This window comes from Lissotriton helveticus, chromosome 1_1, assembly GCF_964261635.1.
Source record: "Lissotriton helveticus chromosome 1_1, aLisHel1.1, whole genome shotgun sequence".
NCBI lineage: Eukaryota > Metazoa > Chordata > Amphibia > Caudata > Salamandridae > Lissotriton > Lissotriton helveticus.
The window spans coordinates 1349240575-1349263976 of record NC_136057.1 but is presented as its reverse complement, the minus strand read 5'-3'; the positions used below and the strand labels follow the sequence as shown (position 1 = coordinate 1349263976).

At 46.6% G+C, this 23402-nt stretch overlaps 1 protein-coding gene and 1 non-coding gene across 2 annotated transcripts in view; one reads left to right on the top strand and one right to left on the bottom strand.

Moving 5' to 3' along the window:
• ACO2 (aconitase 2) overlaps positions 1 to 23402 on the bottom strand; it is a 352074-nt gene that overhangs the window by 193076 nt on the left and 135596 nt on the right. The window contains exon 8 of the mRNA XM_078683141.1: positions 3431 to 3522. Coding sequence (XP_078539267.1) covers positions 3431 to 3522 — 92 coding nt within the window. The remainder of the gene's footprint in view (positions 1 to 3430; positions 3523 to 23402) is intronic.
• LOC144780390 (U6 spliceosomal RNA) lies at positions 14241 to 14347 on the top strand. The gene has a single exon (XR_013600742.1). It is a non-coding gene; the product is annotated as a U6 spliceosomal RNA (small nuclear RNA).

Below are 23402 nucleotides of genomic sequence, written 5' to 3'. Positions count from 1 at the left end.
GAAATCATTTGCTTGTGTTTTATATTGGTCAGGCAAATGTTGTAATAGGGTTTCCAACTGGTCGTAGTGGGCCCCATCATATCTTGCAAGCAGTGCTTGGTTGTTCGCTATGCGCCAGTTATTAGCTGCTTGGGCAGCTATTCTTTTACCAGAAGCGTCTAACAACTTGGATTCTTTATCAGGGGATGGCGCTTCTCCTGAGGTTTGGGAGTTAGCGCGCTTTCTAGCATTGGAAACGACCAGAGAATCTAGGAGCAGCTGCCCTTAATGTAGGAAGGATCTGCAAGGGCAGGCCTATACTTTTTCTATTCTAGGGTTTAGAATCCTGGCACGTACTGGATCTTTAAACACTTCGGGGGCATGCTTAATGACTCCTTTAATCAGTGGCAATATTTGCACTGACTTTTGGGGCTGCTCAAAGGTATCTAAGACAAAATCTTCTTCTGCCTCATTTGAGTGCATTGTGACACCATAATAGAGGGCAGTCCTATTAATTAACTGTCCAAAACCAATGTTGTCGTCTGGAGGAGATGGTTTTGAGGGGTATGTGTGCTGACTTGGGAGGTCTGGTATGTCTTGTGGGATACGGTACTCCCAGTCAGGTGGGTCAGTTGGGTACATGAAAGGGTCATCTGGGTCACCCCCTACCCCCATATCGCCATCAACATCAGGATGTGGAGGTGTAGTAGGTGGAGAAACATTAGGTGGGAAAGTGTGAATTGGAGGTGTAATAGGTTGAGGTAGAGGAAGTGGGTTAGAAGGAAGTATAGGAGAAGAAGGGGGCATAGGCGATGTGGCAGAGTCTTTCTTCTTTACAGGCACTGGAGGTACAGGTGGTGTGTCTAACTTCCTCTTCCTATATGGTCCAGTAGTGACATGTCCTGAGTCTGGATCAATATAAATCTTTTTCTGTTTTGGATCGACTGGATCCGGATGAAAAAGTTCCTCTTCTTCAGAAACCGCTCTTGGCGCAGTTTTTTTCTGTTCTGAGCGAAGTTGTTGTTTGTCTTTAGCCTTAGTAGGCGTGCTAGAGTCTTTTGGCGTAGCTTTTTTTTCCGAGGATTTTGGCTTCGGAGCCGAAGCTGTTTTTTTCGGTATGGAAACGTTTGCCGCCGGTTTGTCTACGGGCTTTGGATTTTTCGGGCCTCGTTTGTCTTTCGAAGTGGACAGCTTCGGAACAGATTTCGGACCCGGGACTTCTTTCTGTTTCGGTGCCGAAGGTGCTGGTGGGATTGGTACATGTGGTCTGCTCGGTCTCGAACTACCAGGCGGCTTTTCGATGTGCTTCGGAGCGGAGCTCGAAGGAGGGGCTTCTGAAGTAGGTTTTCGGTTGCGACTGGGCCCGGCAGGCGGAGTTGGTGGTGGGGTTGGGACAGTAGTACTTACTCTTTGACCCAGAGTGATGGAGTCATCTGCCTCTGACACGATTTCAAGATCTTCGGAATCTTCTTCGGGGACATCTGGGCCTTCATCTAAGATGTCCACCAGTTCCGGAGCTAATTTCTGCATGATGTGTTTTCAGGTCCTTCGATCTCGAATGGTCTTTTTCGATCTAAATGATGCACAGGCTGGACAGCTGGACTCGTTGTGTTCGGGTGATAAGCACAAGTTGCAGACCTTGTGATGGTCACTGTGCGGAAATTTTGCTCCACACTGGGGGAATTTCCTGAATGGCGTCCTTTCCATGAGCTGTAGGCCTCACGGCGTGGATAAATACAAAAACAATAGTTGGACAGAATGCAGAACAATGTCATACATTCACCCCAGTACAGAGATCTGGGCCTAAGTCCATCGTTTTTTTGCTAACCAAGCCACCCCAGTTCAGACATGGCCATATGCAAACCAGCCTTGACCCTGTGCCTCATGGGAACAGTCCAGCCCGAACTGCCAAGCCATGTCTTCCCGGCGTGGATAGGCCCAGCAGCCTGCGTCGACGACTGGAATCGAGCCGATGAAGTTGCGTCAAAGGTCAAGATGTTTGGAAGTTGATTTGAAAAGTTTAAGGAACTTTTTTCGAGGCGAACTACTTTAGAAAGTAGATTTCTAACCGGAGCGGAAAAGTTACATCTGAACCCAATGGCGGAAAAAAACTAAGGATGGAGTCGATGCCCACGCACACTATCGTCCAAGGGAGGAGTCACCTATCTCGTGACTACAAAGACTTCTTCCAAGACAACAACAAGGTGCACCATCCGAGCCCAACACCAGATGGCGATCTAATGCTAAGAGTGAGAGATCTGCAACTCATATGCCTCGAACACATTGTTTCCATTCATTACACCGCATCAGAACAACCCAGCACAGGACGCATTTCCCCGGCCAAGGTTCTTTGAATATGATTTAACAGCTTAAAGCTGCACCAGCTTGAAGGAGCATGATTCACAGCAATCTAAAACAAACAAAAAATGAAGCGGGGGAGAAGGGAGGGGGTAGTGCAAGCAGAGGAGCCTGAATGAAGCTGACTAGGAGGGAGGGGGAGAAGGGATGTGGTAGTGCAAACAGAGGAGCATGAATAAAGCTGACCAGGAGGGAGGGGGAGAAGGGAGAAGGTAGTGCGAGCAGAGGAGCCCTTACAGAAACTCAGATGGCAGCTGTGCGTGTGCACACCATCGTGAATACAAGCTGGAGGCCAGCAAAAGCCTGTGGATAGCACTTTCAAAAGCCACTCACTAAATTTCTCGCAGAGCAGAACATGCGCTGGCTCAGCGAGACATAAAAAGCAGCTTAAATAACATTGGATCAATTTGTATCGTGGCACCGGACATTATAAAGAGGAAGCAGCACTAGATTTAATGATACTGGGCATATATATCTCCCTTACATTGGAGGATTAGCTACCCATTAAAGCCCAAGCCCTTCACCCGATTCTCTGCCAACTCTACTTTAGACTACGTGCCCCTCATACTTCTTCATGACAAAGAACTTTTCATGCTGCCAAAAAATTAAATGTATTACCTCACACCTCACAATGTAGACTGTCATAAGATCTACACCTCATATTCCAAGATCAGCTATAAAAACATAGTGCTTTTGTTCTAAAATGTGCTACCTATTGCAGCTTCTTTGCTATAGCTTCATAGGTATTGCAATGAAAAACTTAGGTGAAAAAGCGGACAAATCCGCAAAGCCTGGTGAATGCAGGTACTTGCTCCAGAAGATAGGGTTCAACGTTGTGGTAAACTACAAGGCCACAAAAGATTTGTGGTGCTCAAGTACAAAAAAAGTTGGGAAGACTGCCTTAGTCAAATAATTTCATTACGAGACCGGAGGCTATCATTATGCATGAATCTTTTAATTGCCAGTCTGACAGCACCTTTAAAGAACTTCTACTACAATAACATGTAGGCAGATTGATTTAATGACTACTTTAGAAAAAACAGATTTTCACTACGTAGCTGGCCACAGCCCAAGGTAAAGCTAAAATGCTCACCTGGTTCAAGTCTATTTCTATCAGCTCATCGTACTCGCATCCTTCATCAGGTACTAGTTCCTTGGCAAATTCATCTGCCAGAGCAGCAATCTCTTTAAACAGAATGCAAATAAACACAAGGCGATGTTAAAAATGGGGATAGGTGGCAACAGAATCCAACTTCAAACAACTAGTCATAAGATTGAGGATATTGAAATTAAACTTCATAAAAATATCTAAGACAGTATGTGAGAAAACAGGTGCTATCCTGCGTTTGGCAAATGTTTGCGTTCAGGGTCAAATGTAGTTTTAATGAGTGGGATTGACTGCATTCAGGTACACATGTGGTACAAGTCACAGGAAGCAAAGTTTGGTGCTGTGTCAACTTTGATTTTTTGGGCAGATCTATGCTAGGATATTAAAGGAAATGTTTCTTACCTGTAATCCTAGTTCTCCTTCAGGGAAATTTCAATTTGAAATCATAACCACAAATAGTCCTACACGCGCTCAGGATCCTAGAGCACTTCTTATAACCAAACTTCCTCAGTGTACATCTTCACCTTACTTTAAGGCCACATTTTTACATAATTGTATTTTTTTTGCAGCCTATGAAAAAGGCTAAATTGATCAATTCCTTTAATTTTCTTTTTAAAAGGTTAAATAATAAAAAGTAATTTAAAAATCTGAAATTTACTTGGAACAAGGTAAGTTTACCTTAAAAAGCCTCAGTCAAACCTTTGTCAAAGGAAAAAGGTATGAAGGAATAGGCCGTAGGGTGGTTGGGACATATAGGCTACAGCTATGCTAGTATGAAAACTAACACTGCACCTTTGAGGGCTCATACCCCTCCAATATCCCACCATGCCCATCAGATGGTAAATATTTCAGGTATTTATTATTTTCTTGTTTGTTTTTAAACAGAGCAATAGGGACAAAGTTTACAGAAATTTAGAATGACTTGTATCTCCCTTCTACCTGGGAGAAGGGAGGATAGCTAATGATTTCAATGGAGAATCCCACGAAGGAGAACTAGGATTACAGGTATGAGGCCTTTCCCTCTCCTTCAGGAGATTTCTATTGATAATCATGAGTGCTGAATAGAATGGCAAACCAATCCCTTAAAAAGGCAGTGGAATAGTGTAGGAAAGTGGGTTTCTGTTGCAGTAACCCCCCACTTTTTGCCAGCCTACTGGTGCACTTTTTATTGTTGTGCCCTGGGTACCTGCCAATCAGGTTCCCAGGGCCTGTGTTCTTTCCCTAAAAATAAGCCAATTGGCATCTCTGGTCACAGGTCAGCCCTTGGTAAATGGTACCACAGGTACCCAGGGCATTGTGACTAGGGGAGAGCTCCAAGGGCAGCAGCACTTATTGTGCCACCCTTAGAGGTGCTATACCTTTACACCCACACACTGCCTTGCAGGCTGCGTGTCTTGGTGCAGAACAAAGTGAAAAGTCGACATGGCACACATCCCTGTGTGCCATGCCTACAGAGCACTGCCCTGGCCTTGATCAGCCACCCCTCAAGCTGGGTGCACTAAGCCAGTGGTGAGGGCACAAGGTCATGTGCCCCTACAGTGCCCAAGTCCATTCTTGGGCATTGTAAGGGCAGTGCTGCCATTAAGAGTATATGGTGCTGGGGGTTTGTCATTACGAACTCCACAGCACCATAATGGCTACACTAGTTTGGTATCAAACTTCTCAGCACATTAAACCCACACTGATGCCAGTGTGGGACTTAATGTAAATTGCACACAGAGGGCATCTCAGAGATGCCTCCTCAAAACCAACCCATCTCTAGTGTCCCAACTGAGTGGCTGCTTAGGCTGCCATCACAGACATGTTTCTGGACCCCTGGGTCGAGAGCCTGCTGCTCTAGGGGACCTGAAACAATGCACATCTTGGGACGAGGTGCCAAGTCACCTCCCATAGGATGGGCAGGGTTCACAAAGGGAAAGCTTCAAAGGCATGCCGCCTTTGTGAGCTTCCCCAGACCACTTGATGCTTTCAGCAACTGGTCCCCACTGGTTCTATCCCCCACTTTGGGCGGGAGAATCAGCATGAAAAACAAGTGAGGTTAAGAGGTGTGCCCACCTCTGCCAACTCCACCCCTCAGGTAGGGGAGGTGAGGTGAAGCACAACCTCGAGTCTCCGCCATCATGAGGATGAGGGGGACCCAGCCAACCAGGGACAGGCTCCTGCTCCCTCCCACTCGAGAGTGGCAGAATAGGGGTTGTACCCACCCCAGAGAAGGGACCCATTGGTCCCTGCCCTTTACCTACCTGTAACACCCTTAAATTTAGTATTTAGGGGGCACCCTGAACCTTGCTTCCACAGATCCATCCTGACAACAAGAAGACAAGAAGGACGAAGAGCCTTGCAGAGCTAACAAGAGGACGACGCCTACTGACTTGGCCCCAGCCCTACAGGCCTGTCTCCCCTCGAACCTGCTCCTGCTAAATCCGGGTGTGTTCTGCAGCCAGCAAACTCAAAATCCCCGGAGGACCTGCCTGCCTGCCTGCCTGCCTGCCTTCACTTCCAAGACTGTGTCTCCCATGAACACTGGACTTGTTCAAACTGCAGCTTCTGGCTCCAGCCGGATCCCGCGAATCCAGCTCACTCTGCACTCGGTGAACCCAGCCCGAGCGGAAAAACACCACGAGGAGGTCACCCCGGCGATCCTGACCCGAGATCCGGTGACTCCTGCCCTGCCTCCAGTCAATGCCCACAGTCTCAATCCAGAAGATCCCCTCTACTGCAACCAGAGCGGGTAAGACTTTTCAGACGTCCCAAGGCACCCCAGCACCTTGTGTTCCCAAAGCGACGGTGCCCAACTAATCCAAGACATCCCAACTTACCCCTCGAAGTGGTGGTTGCACTCAGAAGATCCTCATCCCCGAGCCTGCAGTGTTTCTTCTAACCGGAGGTTCTCCATTGAAAACAAGGCACCCAACCTCAAAACGGCACCCAACCTCAAAACGGCACCCTGCACCTGACCGCCCTAGTGCCGCTGAGGGTGCACCTGTGGTGCTAATTTGGTTCCCTATTTGGCCGGACGTAAACCCTAGGACCTTTGCTCCCACAACCCAGTGGCCTTTTTTTCCAGCAGCCACAAACCGGAGACCCCCCTATCCCCCATTGGATAACATTGGGCCTCAACATTCTACACCTGGCCGCCCTAGTGCAGCTGAGGGTGAAACATAAGTGCATCACTGACCCTGGGGAACCCCTGAGTCTAACCCTAGAACCTTAACTCCCACAGTCGATTACTTACCTGTGAACAGATAACCTGTTTATCCTCCTTAGGATAACATTGACAATTTTCTTCCCAAAAATGTTTATATGTGGAGTTTTGAAATCTAAAAATATTCTTTAAAAATCGCAGAAATGACCAAAACAGATTTACTTACCTGTTTACAGGAAATGTCCCAGTGCCGAATCCAAGTATCCAGCACTGAGTAAGAAAAGTAATGTACAAAGTAACTTACCTGTAATTTACTGAAAAAGCCTATTCATTTCAATGCACTGTTTTTCTTCCAAAAAACAACCAGGTGTGGAGTTTTGAAATCTAAAATGTAAATGTAAATGTGTGTGTCTTGTAAAGCGCACTGCTACCCGGAGGCGTCCTGGCGCTATAGACCGCTGGGGAACCCGTCCTGGCTTTCCCTGTGAGATGTTCCCTCCTGGGTATCTCCAAGGTGAAGCCAGGCCTCCCCGGCGTTTGTGGGGGGCCGTTGTGGCGATGAGGCAAGCCAATGCCCAGAGTTGCCGAGTGTGATCCCTGGTTAGAGTAGGCACCGAGACAAGAATTATCAAGTCCGCTGACCCTGGTTCACGACCCTGCCGCGTTGGGAATTGAACCCTGGTCCCGGGCCGTCCTCTGCTTCCGAGTCTGCCGCCTCTAACCAGAGAGCCACACCACTCCACTTAAAGATAATCTTTAAAAATCATGCGACTAACTAAAACATATTTACTTACCTGTTCTCAGGAAATGTCCCAGTGCTGAATCTAGGTATCCAGCACTGAGTTAGAAAAGCAACGAGAAAAGTAAATTACCTGCAAATTACTGAAAAAGCCTGATTCCAATGTACTGTATTTGCTAAGTGTTGCAACCTACTGCATCCCCTGTAAATCAAACAAAGTACAAATTCTATTGCATTTTCAAACTGTTCTACATTAAGCAACTTACTACTGAAATTGATTACCTGTGCCAGGCTTGCTTGGTTCTAAAAATAAAATAGTATTTTTTCTTATACAAAAACAATTGGACTGTCTTTTACTGCAGTATTATATTACTATTGGTATTCTACACCTTATGTAACCTACACCCATTTTCACTTTTCCTCATCGACAGTGCACTGATTGCTACCTCATATTCTACCGGCTGCTCATTAGTGCCATACTTGTTAGTGCAGTAATTTGTTTGCACCTATATTGGATCTAGTAATTCATTAGTAGTTTAGCCCTATTTGTATACTGTATATGTGGTAAGCTGCACCTATCTCACTTTTATCCCTATCATTCACTGATCGCTACCTCATTTATTTGGTTCATTATTGTAAGCTACTTCCATCTCACTTTACCACTATGATGCACTGATTACTACCTCATTTACTTCGTTTAGTCATGTAAGCTGCACCCAGCCACTTTCTACACCGTTGCTACCTCTTACATTATGATGTGTCGATTTGGCTCCACCTAACTGGTTGCTACCTCTCATATATTGTACATGGTGTAAGCTGATTGCTACCTCTCATATATTGTACATTGTGTAAGCTGCACCTATGCACTGTTTGTTCCTGGATTGCACCGACTGCTACCTCTTATACTTTTGGCTACTTTTGGCCACTCACTAGTGTCACTCCTGTGCCCTGTAACCAACGGCTGACAGTTTTATTGTTGTCTTTTCTCCCACACCCAACGTTACAGCCATCCTAACATGGAGCTCATCGGTAAGCACACATATAGAATCAACTACCCTTCCACTCTCACCAAAAAAGCCGCTAAACGCTTTAAACATAACTTCTTGAGGTCGCACCCTGAAACACCCTTTGCCGACACCTACTTCTCACCGGGCAATGGAGCCCTGAACATTGATATCATCTTCCACACCTCACGCACAGCCCAATGGAGAAAAGCGTTCCTAACCCTACTCACCGTCTCCACCACCAGGAAAACAGCTCATGGCCTAACTCTCTCCATCACACCTTCCCAACTCTTCCCTGGCAGAACCACCATTACTATCTACAATAACGGGATTGTCCTAATTCAATCCACAGACAAGAACCTGGAACTACTAGACAACCTGTTCCCCAAGTTCAAAGAGCACCTTTCGAAGCTGCGGACCTCCACCCAGAACTCCACCAGCACTATCACCCCTGACGTCGCAGCCCCCACCCACAACACTTCTAACATAGCTCAGCGTCGGATCCACACGCACCTCACCTCTACCCCCAGCACCCTAGTCAATCGCCCACCTGCTGTTACCGCCCCACACTCCCCAAGCGCAGTCACAAATCTCTCCCCCTCATACACTAGCCGCCCCTCTAACAATACCCCTTTGACCCCCACTCATACCTCTCTCATCCCTCTCTCCCCTGACATAACCCCCACCCACAACACCTCCTACCTAGATCAGCACCAGAACGGCACGCACAATGACAAATCCCACCCTTTGTTCCCCCCACTCTCAGTCCCCACGTGAGTACACGCCCCCCCTTACATCCTCGATACACCCACATCCTCGATACCCCCACGCCCCCTTCCCCCCACGCTACACCCCCCATGGACGCTTCTGAACACACCACCGTCCGGAGTTTATCTCCCCCCCCCCTTCCCTACCCCCACGGCAGATCCCTCTCCCTCCCCAGCTCCCTCCCCACTCGCACTCACGACACCCCCACCCTCCCAACCAGTCACACAGAACATACCGCCTCCCTTACCTTAGCATCCCCCCCTCTCTCCCCTCCCATTCTCAGCCCCCACTACCTTCCTGCCACCCCCACTGTCTTCAGCCTTCACTCACTCTTCAACTCACCGGCACCGTCTCCCACTGACGACACTACCTATGCCTCCCACTCTCCCCCTACTTCACCCACACCCCTCGCCCACAAACCCGCCCACACTTCGAATGCCATCCCACTCATTATCACCATAGAACCTTCCAACAACGCTAGCATATCCCCCCCCCCCTCGACACCCTGCCCGCTTTCCAGCTCACTACTCAACCATTCACCAATGGCTCTCACCACCAACCCCATCTCCAATCCACCTCTTGACCTGACTTTATCCACCCTCCAACAAGTCAAAGAGGATCTCCTACAAGTCAAAAAAGATCTCCACGCAATCAAAGACCTCCTCTTCTCACAGCCCAGTCTACCTCCCACCATCCCACTACCCTACAAACGACGCACCCTCCCTACATACCCTCGCCTCCAACGACCCCCGCGCTGTCCGACTATCCCCGTTCGCAATAACTCCCACCGCCCCCGCCGTGTCCTCAACTCACTGTCGGACCGCGACCTATGCTCTCTCCTACGCTCTTATGGCCCAGGTCCGGTAAAACACATATCCAACACACACATCCCCATACCCACAATTCTCTCAAATCCTCTGAGGCTCCCAACCCTTAGCAACAGAGGTTCCGTCCCTAACAACCTCAGAAAAGTCCCCCTCTCTCTAGAAGGCTCGACCACCCTTCTCACTACCAAACTCAAATGCATCCTACTCAATTGCAGATCGGCCCAGAGCCACTCCTCCGACATCGCTGATCTCGTCTCAGCAATGGATCTGGACCTAGCCATTCTGACTGAAACGTGGCTTACTGAAGCCTCTACCCCGATAATGGACATACTAGTCCCCCCCAATTATCACATCATTAGACTGGACAGGCCTGGCAAGACGGGCGGGGGAATTGCATGCATTTTTAGGAGCAACCTCTCCGTTACTAAAGCCACCTCCCCCTCCCTTACTTCCTGTGAACTCCTCTGCCTCGATATCACCAGCGAGGGCAAACAAGTTTGTGCTTTACATCTCATCTATCACCCGCCTGGTGACAACCTCATTCACCCAACAACTCATGGACACGATCACATCCAATGCCGGTCAGCAGATCACCCAAGTCTACCTGGGTGACTTTAATCCCCACTGGAACGATCAGAAAGACACAGTGGTGAATAGTCTCAAAACTTTCCTTAATGCGCTTGACCTCACCCAAATATGCGATAGACCAACACACGACAAAGGCTCGATACTCGAGCTCATCATCGCCAAAGAGGACTCTACCCAACTGGAGGCGATCCAACCCTGCGACTGGTCAGATCACCACATTATCACCTTCTTTATCAACGAAAAAGTTAAATCTAACCCGGCTCAACCCACCAAATCCAAATCCTGGAAAAGGGACATGAAGAATCTTAACCCCACTACCCTGCCTCCCCACATCGGCAGTCTCCTCCTTCCCCCTTCAGGTGCCTCGGATGTTCAATCACTGACCGACCACTACTTTGACTATGAATTCAATAGTCAATGAAGTCGCCCCATTGCAACTGAAGAGAGTCTCCACCAAAATTTCTAACCCCTGGTATGACGGCAGACTCAATGACGACAGGCATACTATGCGAATGGCAGAGCGTACCTGGAGATCTGACCCCTCATCACTGCATCTAAAAAACGCTTAAGAACAAGAGAAATGCCTACTTTAGGAAAATAAAGCGCACAAAGTCGGACTTCTTTAGCCGCCAGTTGGACCAAGCAAAAAACAGGCCAAGAAAACTGTTCGAACTAATCAAGACTCAAACAAAGACACAACCCTTACAATCAAACAGCACAACAAGCGACACCCCACACTGTGAAGCCTTCTCTGCTTTCTTTAAGCTAAAGACCGACAACATAAGAAATGACCTCATCATGGATGTAAGCCGATTCCCCAACCACACCAGAATGTCTAACACTCAACCTAAAAACAAGGCATCATGGCTGTACTTCGACACCTACTCGGAAGAAGCAATACACAAACTGCTCTGCACCTTGAAGCCCTCTAAGCACCTCATAGACCCCCTACCTGCTAACGCTGTAAAAGACTTCATCCCCTTGCTCCTCCCTCTTTGGACCAAAATCATCAACAGAGCCCTTCAACAAGGTCTCATTCCAGACTCCCTCAAGGTGGGGCAAGTCACGCCTATACTCAAGAAACCTACAGCTGACCCGTCTGACCTGAACAATTACCGTCCTATCACCAATATCCCCACCCTGGCCAAACTGCTGGAGAAATGTGTCCAACTCCAACTAACAAAACACATTGACCAATTTGACCTCCTCAACCCTCATCAATCAGGCTTCCGAGGGAAACATAGCACGGAAACAGCTATGACACACATAATTGATGACGCCCTCCAAATCCTTGATCGCAATGAGTCCTGCCTCCTCATCCTTCTTGACCTCTCTTCAGCATTTGACACGGTCAAATATGAGAACTTACTGGAGCTGCTAAGCACTAGAATGGGTCTATCGGGAACTGTTCTCAAATGGTTTTCTTCCATCCTTCATAACCGGTCTCAGAAGTTCAAGATCGACAATGTGCTATCTACACCTGTGCCTGCAGATCTAGGTGTTCCACAAGGATCCTCCCTCTCCCCCACACTGTTCAATCTCGTCATGGAACCGCTCGCCACCTTGCTCCAAGCATCCAATGTTCAATTCCATATGTACGCCGATGACACACAACTTTACCTAAAGCTACAATCCCCGGAAGATATCAAACTTCTGAATTCCACACTTAGTAACACTCAATCTTGGTTGGCCGATAATCACCTCAAACTAAATGCGCTGAAAACTGAGTTCCTACTCATCTCACCCCCGGCGAAAATTTCCACCACCCAAACCTGGCTCAATAACCTAACAGCACTCAATGTCCAACCTACCATCGTGGATTCTGCAAAATCCCTAGGCATCACACTCGACGCCAAGCTCAACATGCAACAGCACGTTAGCAAAGCCACAAAAGGAGCTAATTTCCAAATCAACACACTGAGGAAACTTAAACCCTTCCTCCCTGCCAAAGACTTCCAAACTGCTGTACAAGCTTTAGTCATCCCTCGCATAGACTACGGAATTGTGGCCCTCAGCGGACTCCCGCTATCCACAACAGCACCCCTAAGAGCCTCCCTGAACACTGCCGCGAGACTCATTACTGGCTCAAGAAAACATTCGCATATATCCCCAGACTTAAAGTCTCTAAAATGGCTGCCTTTTGAAGCCAGAATACAGCTAAAAATTGCAGTTATGACACACTCGGCCGTGCACCACAATGCACCCAACTACCTCGCTCAAAAGTTGTCTATATCAGGAGGTTCGAGATCCAATAGAAGTACAAAAAATCTACTCCTGAAACCTCGTAGATTCCGGAAAGAAAAAACATACAAGCGCTCCTTCTCAGGCATGGCACCCAGGATCTGGAATGCGCTCCCTCCTGAAACCAGGCTTATCTCCTCCACTGCACTCTTCAAGAAAGAGGTGAAAACCATCCTTCTGGCCAAGATCTCCTGAACTTTATAGGTGCTGGATCTGAGACTCTGCATCGCTTTGTATCACTGATCACCTTGTCTTCTGGCACTATACTCCTACTTGATGGTGACACTACTACGCTACTCTCTTACTACCGACCAATATATGATACACTTTGGTTTATTGAATCACCCTCCCGATGCCCCCACCCAGTGCTCTCCCTATCCTAAGAAATTGGTATAAGCCATCCACACACCCAAGGTTTACCTGAACCCTTCTGTAGTGGGATCAATGACTTGTGCCGTCTTATATTACTTGTTTACCTGATTGTATATTGATATGTTTTCTGTATGTTACTGTTATCCTACTATGTTAGTGATTATTATACTGCTCCCATTATCTCTGTTCATTCCTGCTGCCCCTACCCCTGTCTCTGTGAAGCGCTCTGATATCTGTAAGGATCTTGTTCGCGCTATATAAAACTTTGAATGAATAAATAAATAAATCGACTAGAGTTCAGTTATTGAGTGTGTGGATTCATTTGCTGACTGAGTGTGTACATCAAATGCTTAACACTGTCCTCTGATACTGCCTTACTGCTCGACCACTCTACCACAAATAGAGAGTAAGGTTCTATCTAACTTTAACCTCTGCCTATCTCTAGGGTCACCTGGACTCTATACACATTATATCTCATTTTGGTGTAGTATATATAGAGCCAGTTTCCTACAAAGAGGAGAAAGATGATAAACTGAAGTTGAGAGATTTATCACAGAAGCTTGTTCTCCTTGAGCATCTGTTCTAGCATCTGAATCTAGGTTACTTGGGGCAAACAAGCGCCGCCACATCGCATTGTTAAAACTCCTGTTACCAGTGGGCAGGGGCAGACTAAGAGCCTCATCCTTTGAGGCCTAACTCGAGCCTCGGCTTCAGTGGCTCTCATGATGGTTAGCTGGGCGCTATATGGGAGAAACCTGCAACAGATCCAGCTCCCTGTCTCTGACCTAACTCCAGGGATTCCTCCTATCCACAACCACCCATTGGTCTTCACAATCGTTGCAGGTCATGATTGCACGCAAGTGTCTAAATAGACCTCCTAGCTAACGCGTCGCATCCCACCAATCGTCCTTGCATTCCCCTTAAAAGGCCTGCCATGCTTCCAAGGATCCAATTCCATAGCTGACTTGAGGAACTGGCACAACCGATCCTTGTCCACGGTAGGCGACCTCTATGTAGGCAGCCTCTTCCTCTCCTCGGACCTAATTATATGTGATCATGCTTTCCCTAGGGGGCAGTACCTGACATACCGAAAGCGAAGACACATTTCAAAGTGCTCGATTCAGCAGCACATATACAAAAATTGGAATGATACAGAGAAGATTAGCATGGCCCCTGTGCAAGGATGACAAGCAAATTCGTGAAGCATTCCATATTTTCCCAACCCACCACATTCCACAAAACTCCTGACCACTGTGTACACCCACTACGTCAGAAGCCATTGGCTAAAACCGACCCTAACACCGTATTCACCAGAGATACACATTTGTTCCATGTGCCCCTTGCTGGACCTATTTGTGCAGGAGGGAATAGCATTAAAGGAGGCTGAGGGGGTTGGTGCGTGGTTTTGGAACTCTGCCCTTATGCCATTTGAACAGCTTAGTGTGGATCATAACTCCACTCTTGGGCCATTTCGTACATTATGGGACTCTGCTACTCAAACTGCAGTACAATTCACTGATCACGGACACAGAAACGGAGATACACTCCCTAGTACACGCAGTTCACATAATGGGGAATGCACAGTGCTTAAATACATGCTTCACACGTGCTATGGTCCCACACCGCAAGATAGATTACTCCCTCTTCGACAACACTGGAAACGTGACATAGGTCGCGCACCGACAGTGAATGGGACAAGCAAGTTCCTTCTTTAGCCACATAAGATCTCACAATGCAAAGTTCCAGTATATACAGTAGACACTTCAAAGAGTGTACCTTACAACTGCAAGTTTGCACAGAATATATGGTAGCAAATCCAGCTGTCCCAGATGTGACTCCCAGAACGCGGACATGGTGCACATATTCTGGACCTGCCCAGAAGCACAATTATTGTGGGGGAGGGTTGCGGATGCCCTGTCATGGCGAGGGGTGCCCTGTGCAGTATGGAAGTGGGTCTACTGGGGTTAGACGAAAAAAAACACAGAAAAGCTGAAAATATTTTTCTAAATATAGCTGTGCTCATGGCACGTAGGGTTATCACAATGAAGTGGAAGGCTACTCACCTCTCCAGGATATCTTAAAGGTTTGCAGCCATCTTAAAGTGGGGAAAGGCCGAGTCCGTAGCCCTCTGTAGAGAGGAGGCTAGAGGCTTGCACCGGACGCCCATTGCACTAGAGTGGGATGCACTGCTGCATGAGTTGCAGGTGCTCTCTGATGAACTGGGGGGGCATGAGTTGGAAGGGGGGCTGTGACCAATGTTTCACTCTGTATGTAATACTTTGTTGAGCTCTCATCTACATAGTATTCTTACAGAACCATGCCCTGCCTTCCAGAGTACTGCTTTTTGTAGGATGCTGAAGTCCCCTCCCCTATTATGTGGGGATCGCCATACTTTATTCATTTACCACTCAGAGAAATTCTATTGGTAGCCGCTTACTGGTGCCGAATCACTTACCTGTCGATTATTCAGAGTTTTGGAATGTCTGTTACGACCTGCTTATTGCATTTGGATTCATTGGTCAGTGTTGATATGAACTGAACCAATATTTGCTGATGTGACCCATATTGTTATTTCTCTTGCTCATGTGTACCTTGCTGTAGATCTCGTTATGATATTGTCACAATTATAATATGTATTGTAGTACCAGAAAATCAACATAAAAATTGTTTAACAAAGTACACATTCCTAACTCTGGTACATACAGTGCGAGGTACTCCAAACCTACTCTGTGCTGCAGACACTACTGCATATGGGGGCAGGTCACAGCCTGATAACATGGCTATATAAAGTCATATAGGAATTTTTATAAATAATAGATTCACTATATGTTTGACAATTGTCCATGATGCATTCGTTTAGCAGTGCCCACGGGGTTCAAGGCAGTGAATTTCTTGACACAAAGGAAAGTGTGCCATGTCGACTTCACTTTCAGCTGCACCAAAACATGCAGGCTGCAAGGACAGTAGCGTATGTTTGTGGTGAGAGGTCTCGGAGGGTGGCACAATACAAGCTGCAGCCCTCAGAGGACTTTCTCTGGCTATCAGGCCCTTGGCAGCATAGGTATCGCTTACAAGGGACTTACAGGTAGGCCAGGGTTGTGCCAATTGTGGGAACAATGGTATAGGTTAGAAAAAGAAAACATGCCCTTGGAACCGGATTGTCAGGGACCCAGGACACACTCACTGAAAGTGCATCAGAAATCTGGCTGAAAATTTGTGGGGAGGTGGTTACTGCAACAGAAGCCCACTCTTCTACACATTTGTTTGCCATTGGGTATGAATTTGTTTTTAGACCTTTTTTTACCAGTAAATAATGGGAATAAATTACCATTTTTTTTCTGCAAAAGCGGTACCACCTCGACTATGCGATTCTGAAAGAGCACATTTACTTATTGAATCCTTTTAAGATGTTGCATGGAAGACTTCTTTGGTGGTATAGCTGTTGTAAGATGAGTAAATCTTAAGATAGTAGCCATTATGAACAATATTCAGTACCCATCTACCTTGTTATGGAACTGCAATCTTCAGGGAGTTGGAAATGCTTGTCGCTCAATCGATTGTTTAACAGAAGAGGGGAAGTTAAAAATGTTGTCCTATAGAAGAGGTTTTCCTGCTGCAACAGCTTCCAGACCTTTTGGTTGGCACCTTTGCTGTTAAAACAGTTATGTGTTGCTGTAGACTGTAGGGCTTTGATTTCTCTTTTGGTAGTAACACCGATCAGAAGTCTGTAGAAGGCTGTCCTTTGTTCATTTTATTTGTCCGAACCAGTAGCTTTCAAGGTCTCCCTTTCACCTTACATACGAGTCAATTCCATATCTGTAGGAATTCCACATATTAAGTTGAGGATCTTTTGTTAACATCCTACATTAGGGCTTAGCCAAGGTGGTCAATCCCTGATAGCATCCATGTGCAGCCAATAGAAAGGAGTCCACAGCTGCAATGATCAATTACTCTGCAACCATCATGCCCTTATTCAAAACTTCAATGGAGTCTTCTCTGTGATATCCTGGCAGATCATTGACAAATTGCTGAAGGGAGTCCAATAAAGATCGGTTGTAGCTGTGAAGAAGGGCCTTCACACTTGCTGACCTCATTAGTGCCTGCTGTACCACTATTCTTTTGTCCCGCTGAATCAAATTTTGTGCTTTCGTTGTCTAGTGGAACCATGGAAGAGGGAGCAGTAACATTGACCTTCGTTGCTTCTAGGACCACCAAAAAATCAGGCGGAGGATGTAAGCAAAGGAAGAAAGGATCCCGAATTAAGCAGTTTTAGACAATGTAGGTATAAGGAATAATTCCATAGCTGGTTGCAATAAGCTTGATACTAGTGAAAGGAGCGGTCTTGACAATGAATGCTGAAGAGTCTCGAAATTCACAGACGTGGTAGCTGTAGCTACTGGCAGAGAAGGCTTGCTCCCCAGATAAGTATGCCCTGAAAAATATTAATATCAACAGGGGAGACTCTTGCTGGAGGACAGTCAGTCAATGGAGGCAAAATCCTCCATGTGACAGGTGTCATTGAGTAGAAGGACGGTGTTCTAGTTCGATATCTATATCTAGAACAAGGAAGTATATCTAAAGTGATGAAAATGATGTCGACCTTGAGCTACGAATAGATCTGGATTTAGGCATATGAGACTTTGACCTTCTTAGTGCCACAGGTGGTCTTGATGGAGGTGACACCGCCAAGGGCTCTAAAGGAGAATGACGTGGCGGTGGCGCAGCAGGTGTTACAGGAGAAGTTGAAGGCGAAACTGGTTGTTATGTAGGAAAAGGCTGTAGAGAACGTTGATCAGGAGAATCCAGAATGACTACCACAGATGATCTTGATAGCGAATATGCTCTTGAGTATTCAGAGTTCGATTCAGCAGGCAACCTTCTCAATTTTATCTTTGTAACCCAATCAGCCAATATGCATACTGAAAAAGAGGAACTGGTACGTCTTGATGGCGAACATCTTTCTCCATGTACAGTGTCTTTTCTAAGGTAGGCCAGTCCTCGACGACTAATATGTTGGTAGTGCATCTCATCTCTACTTTGAAGTCAGACCAATTAGGATCGTCACCTTTTTTTTTAAATTTTTGGATCTCCATCTCGAAGTTCAAAGAGAGATGAAGTAGAGAGAGCACTTGTAGAGGTCTGACCCTTTCCTCACTCATGAGTCGCCTTCTTGCTGTCTGCGTAACTCCTCCCTTCAATGCAGGCAAATCTTCTCGCTGTCCTTCAGGGCACGCCTAGAAAAGTTACCACACTGATCACTTGGTCTGAAATGTGACTCTCAGGAAGGCAAAATGCACAGTTCATGGGGTTCTGATTTTTTCTTTTTCGGCCACATGCAGAGCACTTTGCAATTAAAGAAGTTTTTTTGTTGCAAACAAAATTAAACCTTCCCTGAAACAAAAGGACAAAAGAAATTCTAGATGTCAAAAGACGTAGAGTGAAGTTGGTCTGTACCAAATCTGAAGTGGGGGGGGGGGAGCCAAAAAGGCCGAGCTTAGTGCTTTAAGATGCTGTCACCAGGACCCAGGAAAAGAGAACTGGAGGTAACTGCCACCTGCTGGGCTTAATGGGATGCTGGTAGACTGCAGGCCTTTAAGAACAGTTCCAGTACTCATACTAACAGTGCAACAACAGTCCTGTATGTCTACATAACTCAGATTCTTTCAACTCCATTTCCTTTAAAATAAAGGTTTGTGAACAAGGTGTTTAAGAAAAGTTATTTTGTTCTGGTATAGTTTCGATTTTCATTTTGTGTGTGGCCTTTAAAAAAAAAGTAAATTAAAGGAACTCAATACAGCCTATTTTATAGTCTGCAAAAATATGTATTATATGAAAGTGTGACCTTCCATAAGTTACGACGAAAATGAAACAAAAAAGAATCTTTGAAAGAAGTGCTCTGGCACGTGTGCGGGGCGGTTCAGTGCTTATGATTATCAATTGAGATCTGCTGAACTATGGCTTTTCTCTCTCCAAAGCCAATGGATTTTAATGTCTCATCCCATTTTTTTAATCATGTCATTCTCAGTACAACATCCAAAGAGCTAAACTGGAAAAGAGGTGGTTCATAAATTTCTGTTGTGCATCAGGTTTTAAGATTATTAGCCTTAAGCAGAACCACCTGTGCAAGGACCCTCCAAGGGTAGTATCCCATTGTTGCCAATTCTGAACCACTGATTGCCGCACTGACTACCTGATTAGTGCCCTGGGTTGTGGTAGATCTTGAAGGACCTCAATCTTTCCTCCATTTCTCTGCCATAGCAGCCCAGTAACACCAACCATTTTTAGAGCTGTAGATGAACAAAAGTTACTTACCTGTAAACTGTGGTTCTCCAGTATTGGTGTCTTTCATAGATTCACATGCTTGAATAATTACCCGTCGAAGTGGGAGTCCCACGGTACATAAAATAGTAGTAAGAAACATATATTAAAAAACAACACCTTAAAGTACCATAGAACAAGATTGGCCCATAGAACAAGATTGGCCCATAGTAGACAGAGGGAGAGTTCACTTTAGTAACATATCCATGTCTTTATAATAGTCCACATTCCAGACAATCAGGCTGTAGCACCCTCTAGAACCTTCTCCTCAGAAGCTCAAGCCCTCAGATTTACGTAGCATAAGAGTGACCAAGAGTACATGAGGAGAAGAGAGCTTCTGAGGGGAGAAAGGGTGGGTCGCATGTGAATCTATGAAAGACACCAATACTGGAGAACCACAGTTTACTGGTAAGTAACTTTTGTTCTTCTCCAGTATTAGGGTGTCTTTCATAGATTCACATGCTTGAATAAGAATAGAAAGCAGTAAGCCACAATAAGTAGAGTCATAAAAGGCAATGAAAAATGCAAGCATATAAATACACCTTGGAACATAGCATTATTTGTACAAGACAACCTTTTATGACAGGAGGCTGGAAGCAACAGAGGCTCACCTTTATTTGAAGAGATTTCGTAGCACCGCTTGACCCACAGCAGTGACCGCAGCATTAGCGGTCTCCAGACAGTAATGCCTCGTGAACGTGTACCTGCTGGACCACGTTGCCGCTCTGCAGATCTGATGTAGAGGCACTCCAGCAAACAGGGCAGTAGAGGATGCTACTGCTCTCGTCGAATGTGCTCGCACCGGAGCAGAAAGAGGCTTGCCAGCTCGTTGATGGCAGAAGGAGATGGCAGAAGAAATCCAACGAGTGATGGTCTGTTTAGTGACCGGATGTCCCTTGCGCATCCGCCCATAGGCCACAAAGAGTTGGTCTGACCTTCGAAAGGCAGCAGTGCGTTGGATGTAGAATTTGAGGCATCGCTTCAGGTCTAGGGAATGAAGAGAACGCTCAGCGGGAGACTGAGGGAAAAATATCTTGAGAATGACAGGTTTGTTAAGGTGGAAGTCAGATGGAACCTTTGGTATAAACTTAGGGTTTGTACATAGTACAACAGCGTCCTTTGAAAACTGAAGAAAAGGTGGCTGGATGGTAAAGGCTTGTATGTTGCTTACTCGCCTGGAGGACGTATGTGCGAGGAGGAGGGAAACCTTCCAGGTAAGGAATTTGAAATCCACTGAGTGAATTGGTTCAAATGGAGGCTTGAGAAGCTGGGCTAAGACCAGATTCAGGCGCCAAGAAGGTGGAGGACACCGGATAGGTGGAAACATCCAGAACAGACCTTTAAAGAACTGGCGAATGAACCAAGAGTAATACAGAGATGTGGAACCATCATGGCGAAAGAGGGAAAGCGCAGCCAGGAAAACTTTGAGAGTGGATTGTGAAAGTCCCGACTTCGCCAAAAGGAGAAAGAAAGGCATGATTTGCTCAGGGGTGGCGAGCATAGGATCAATGTTTTCCATGTGGCACCAAACACAAAACCGTTTCCGTTTTAATTTATAGGTTTTGATGGTTTAAGGAGCATGTGCATGAGCAAGGACCTCTCTACAGTCAGGAGCGATATTTAGATGGGAGAACTCATGGTGCACAGGTTCAATGCGTGAGGTTGGAGAGATGCCGGATCTGGATGGCAGATCTGTCCGTGGTTCATGGTGAGAAGGTGAGGCAGGGAGCGAAGAGGGATCAGATCGCACTGGGAAAGAAGAAGAAGATCCGTGAACCATGGTCGAAGCGGCCACCTGGGTGCAATTAATAGGATGTGACATGGTTGCGCTCTCATTCTGTGTAGGAGGCGAGGTATAAGAGGGATCGGCGAAAAAGCGTATGCGAATTCTTTCGACCAGTTGATCGAAAATGCATTCCCACCCGACCATTTGTGGGGATGCCAACTTGCGTAGCGTAGGCATTTGCGATTTAGTGGGGTCACAAAGAGATCCAGTTCCGGCTGACCCCACATGCGAAAGACATACTCCAGAGTTGGCCGATGGAGTTCCCACTCGGGGTTGTACGTGGCAGATCTGCTGAGAGAGTCTGCAAGGGCGTTGGAGATACCTGGTACGTGAACTGCAGTCAAATGGACTCGATGTTGAATTGCCCATTCCCAGATCTGCTGTGCCTGTCTGGAGAGCAGAAGAGATTTCGTACCCCATTGCTTGTTGAGGTAGTGCATACTGGTGGTGTTGTCCGTACGCACCAACAGAGACTCTCCTTCCACCAGCCGAGGGAAGGATTTCAGGGCGAGAAAAATGGCCAAGAGTTCTAGGCGATTGATGTGCCAACTGAGTTGGTCCGCAGTCCATTTGCCGTTGAATGACAACCCTTCGAGGTGCGCGCCCCAACACTCCAAGGAAGCGTCCGTTGTATGGGTAAGCGTGGGGGATGTGTCCTGAAACAGTCGTCCTGTTGCGATGTTGGGAGGGTGAGCCCACCATTAAAACGCTCCCCGAATTAGAGGTGTCAGTGAGACCTGCTGCCATTGTTTGTCCAATTCTTCTTGGATTACTCTGTGTAACCTGCAGTTGGGGATCAACGGTATGCAGGACGAGGTCATGCCCAGAAAGGATTTCAATATTCGGACAGAAACAGACTTTCTTGATTGCAGAAGAGCCACCAATTTGGAAATGCGAGCATGGCGCTCTAGTGAAACAAACACCCTTGCTAGATTTGTGTCTATTAATGCTCCCATAAAGACTCTTTGCTGTGCCAGGAAGGACACGCCATTTCTCGTCGTTGATGGAAAGATCCAAGTTTTGGAAGACTGATAGGCAAGTCTGAGTGTGTTGTTGTGCTGCGAGAAAGGTTGGGGCCTTTATCAGGCAGTCTTCTAAATAGGGGTACATGTGTATGCTCTGTAGGCGTAGATAAGCCGCTATCGGAGCCATGATCTTTGTGAAGACCCTCGGAGCAGAACGAAGGCCAAAAGCAGAACCTTGAGTTGAAAGTGCTTTGAATCTACTTTGAAACGGAGGTACTTTCTGTGTCTGTGATGTATTGGCACATGAAAGTAGGCATCTTGGAGGTCGATTGTGGAGAGGAACTCCTCGGGGTTTAGGAACTGTAAGATTTCCAACAAAGTCAGCATTCGAAATGTTTTGGACGTGATGTACTTGCTGAGGGCTCGAAGGTCTAATATTGGGCGCCACTCTCCGGATTTCTTTTTGATGAGAAAATAAAAAAAATAAAAATAAAATCGGGAATAAAAGCCCGTCCCTTGTTGTAATCGAGGAACCACTTAGACTGCTCCTTTTTGAATCATAACTGCAACCTGTGCAAACAGTTCTTTCAAGTGTGCTGGAGGAGGACCAGTTGGAGGGCGGTTGGGAGGAAACTTGAGAAATTCCAGAGCGTGGCCTCTTGAAATCACATCCAAGACCCAACGATCCGATGTTATTTTTGACCAATTGTAAAAGTTTCGGGAGATTGGACCTCCAATCTTCAGAGCAGGATAAGGCTTGGTGTTTAGAAAGTCATCGCTTTTTGGAGGAGTTACCTCCTCTGTAGGTGGATTTTCTCCTATATGGCCTGGAATCAGTCTGTCTAGTCTGATTCTGGTTGGTGTAACGCTGTCTTTTGTCACCATAGGAGCGGTACTGGGAGGAGCCTCGAAAAGTGGAGGATGTGCCCCGGCCACGCGCTCCACAAAATGGTTGCTTCCTATATTGGAGAGAGCCTAGGGAGCTATTAGTCTCCGTATCCTTTTTGATGGACTCCAAAGCATCGTCTACATGCTTGCCGAAGAGGGACTCTCCATCGAAGGGCAAGTCTAGTATTTTTGCTTGCACCTCCGGCCAAAAGGACGTAGCCTTAAGTCAGCCCTGCCTTCTTAAGACTGCAGCGCCTGCCAGTGGTCTGAAACCCGTAGATTAAATATCGATTGCGCAGTCTATAATTTCCGATTA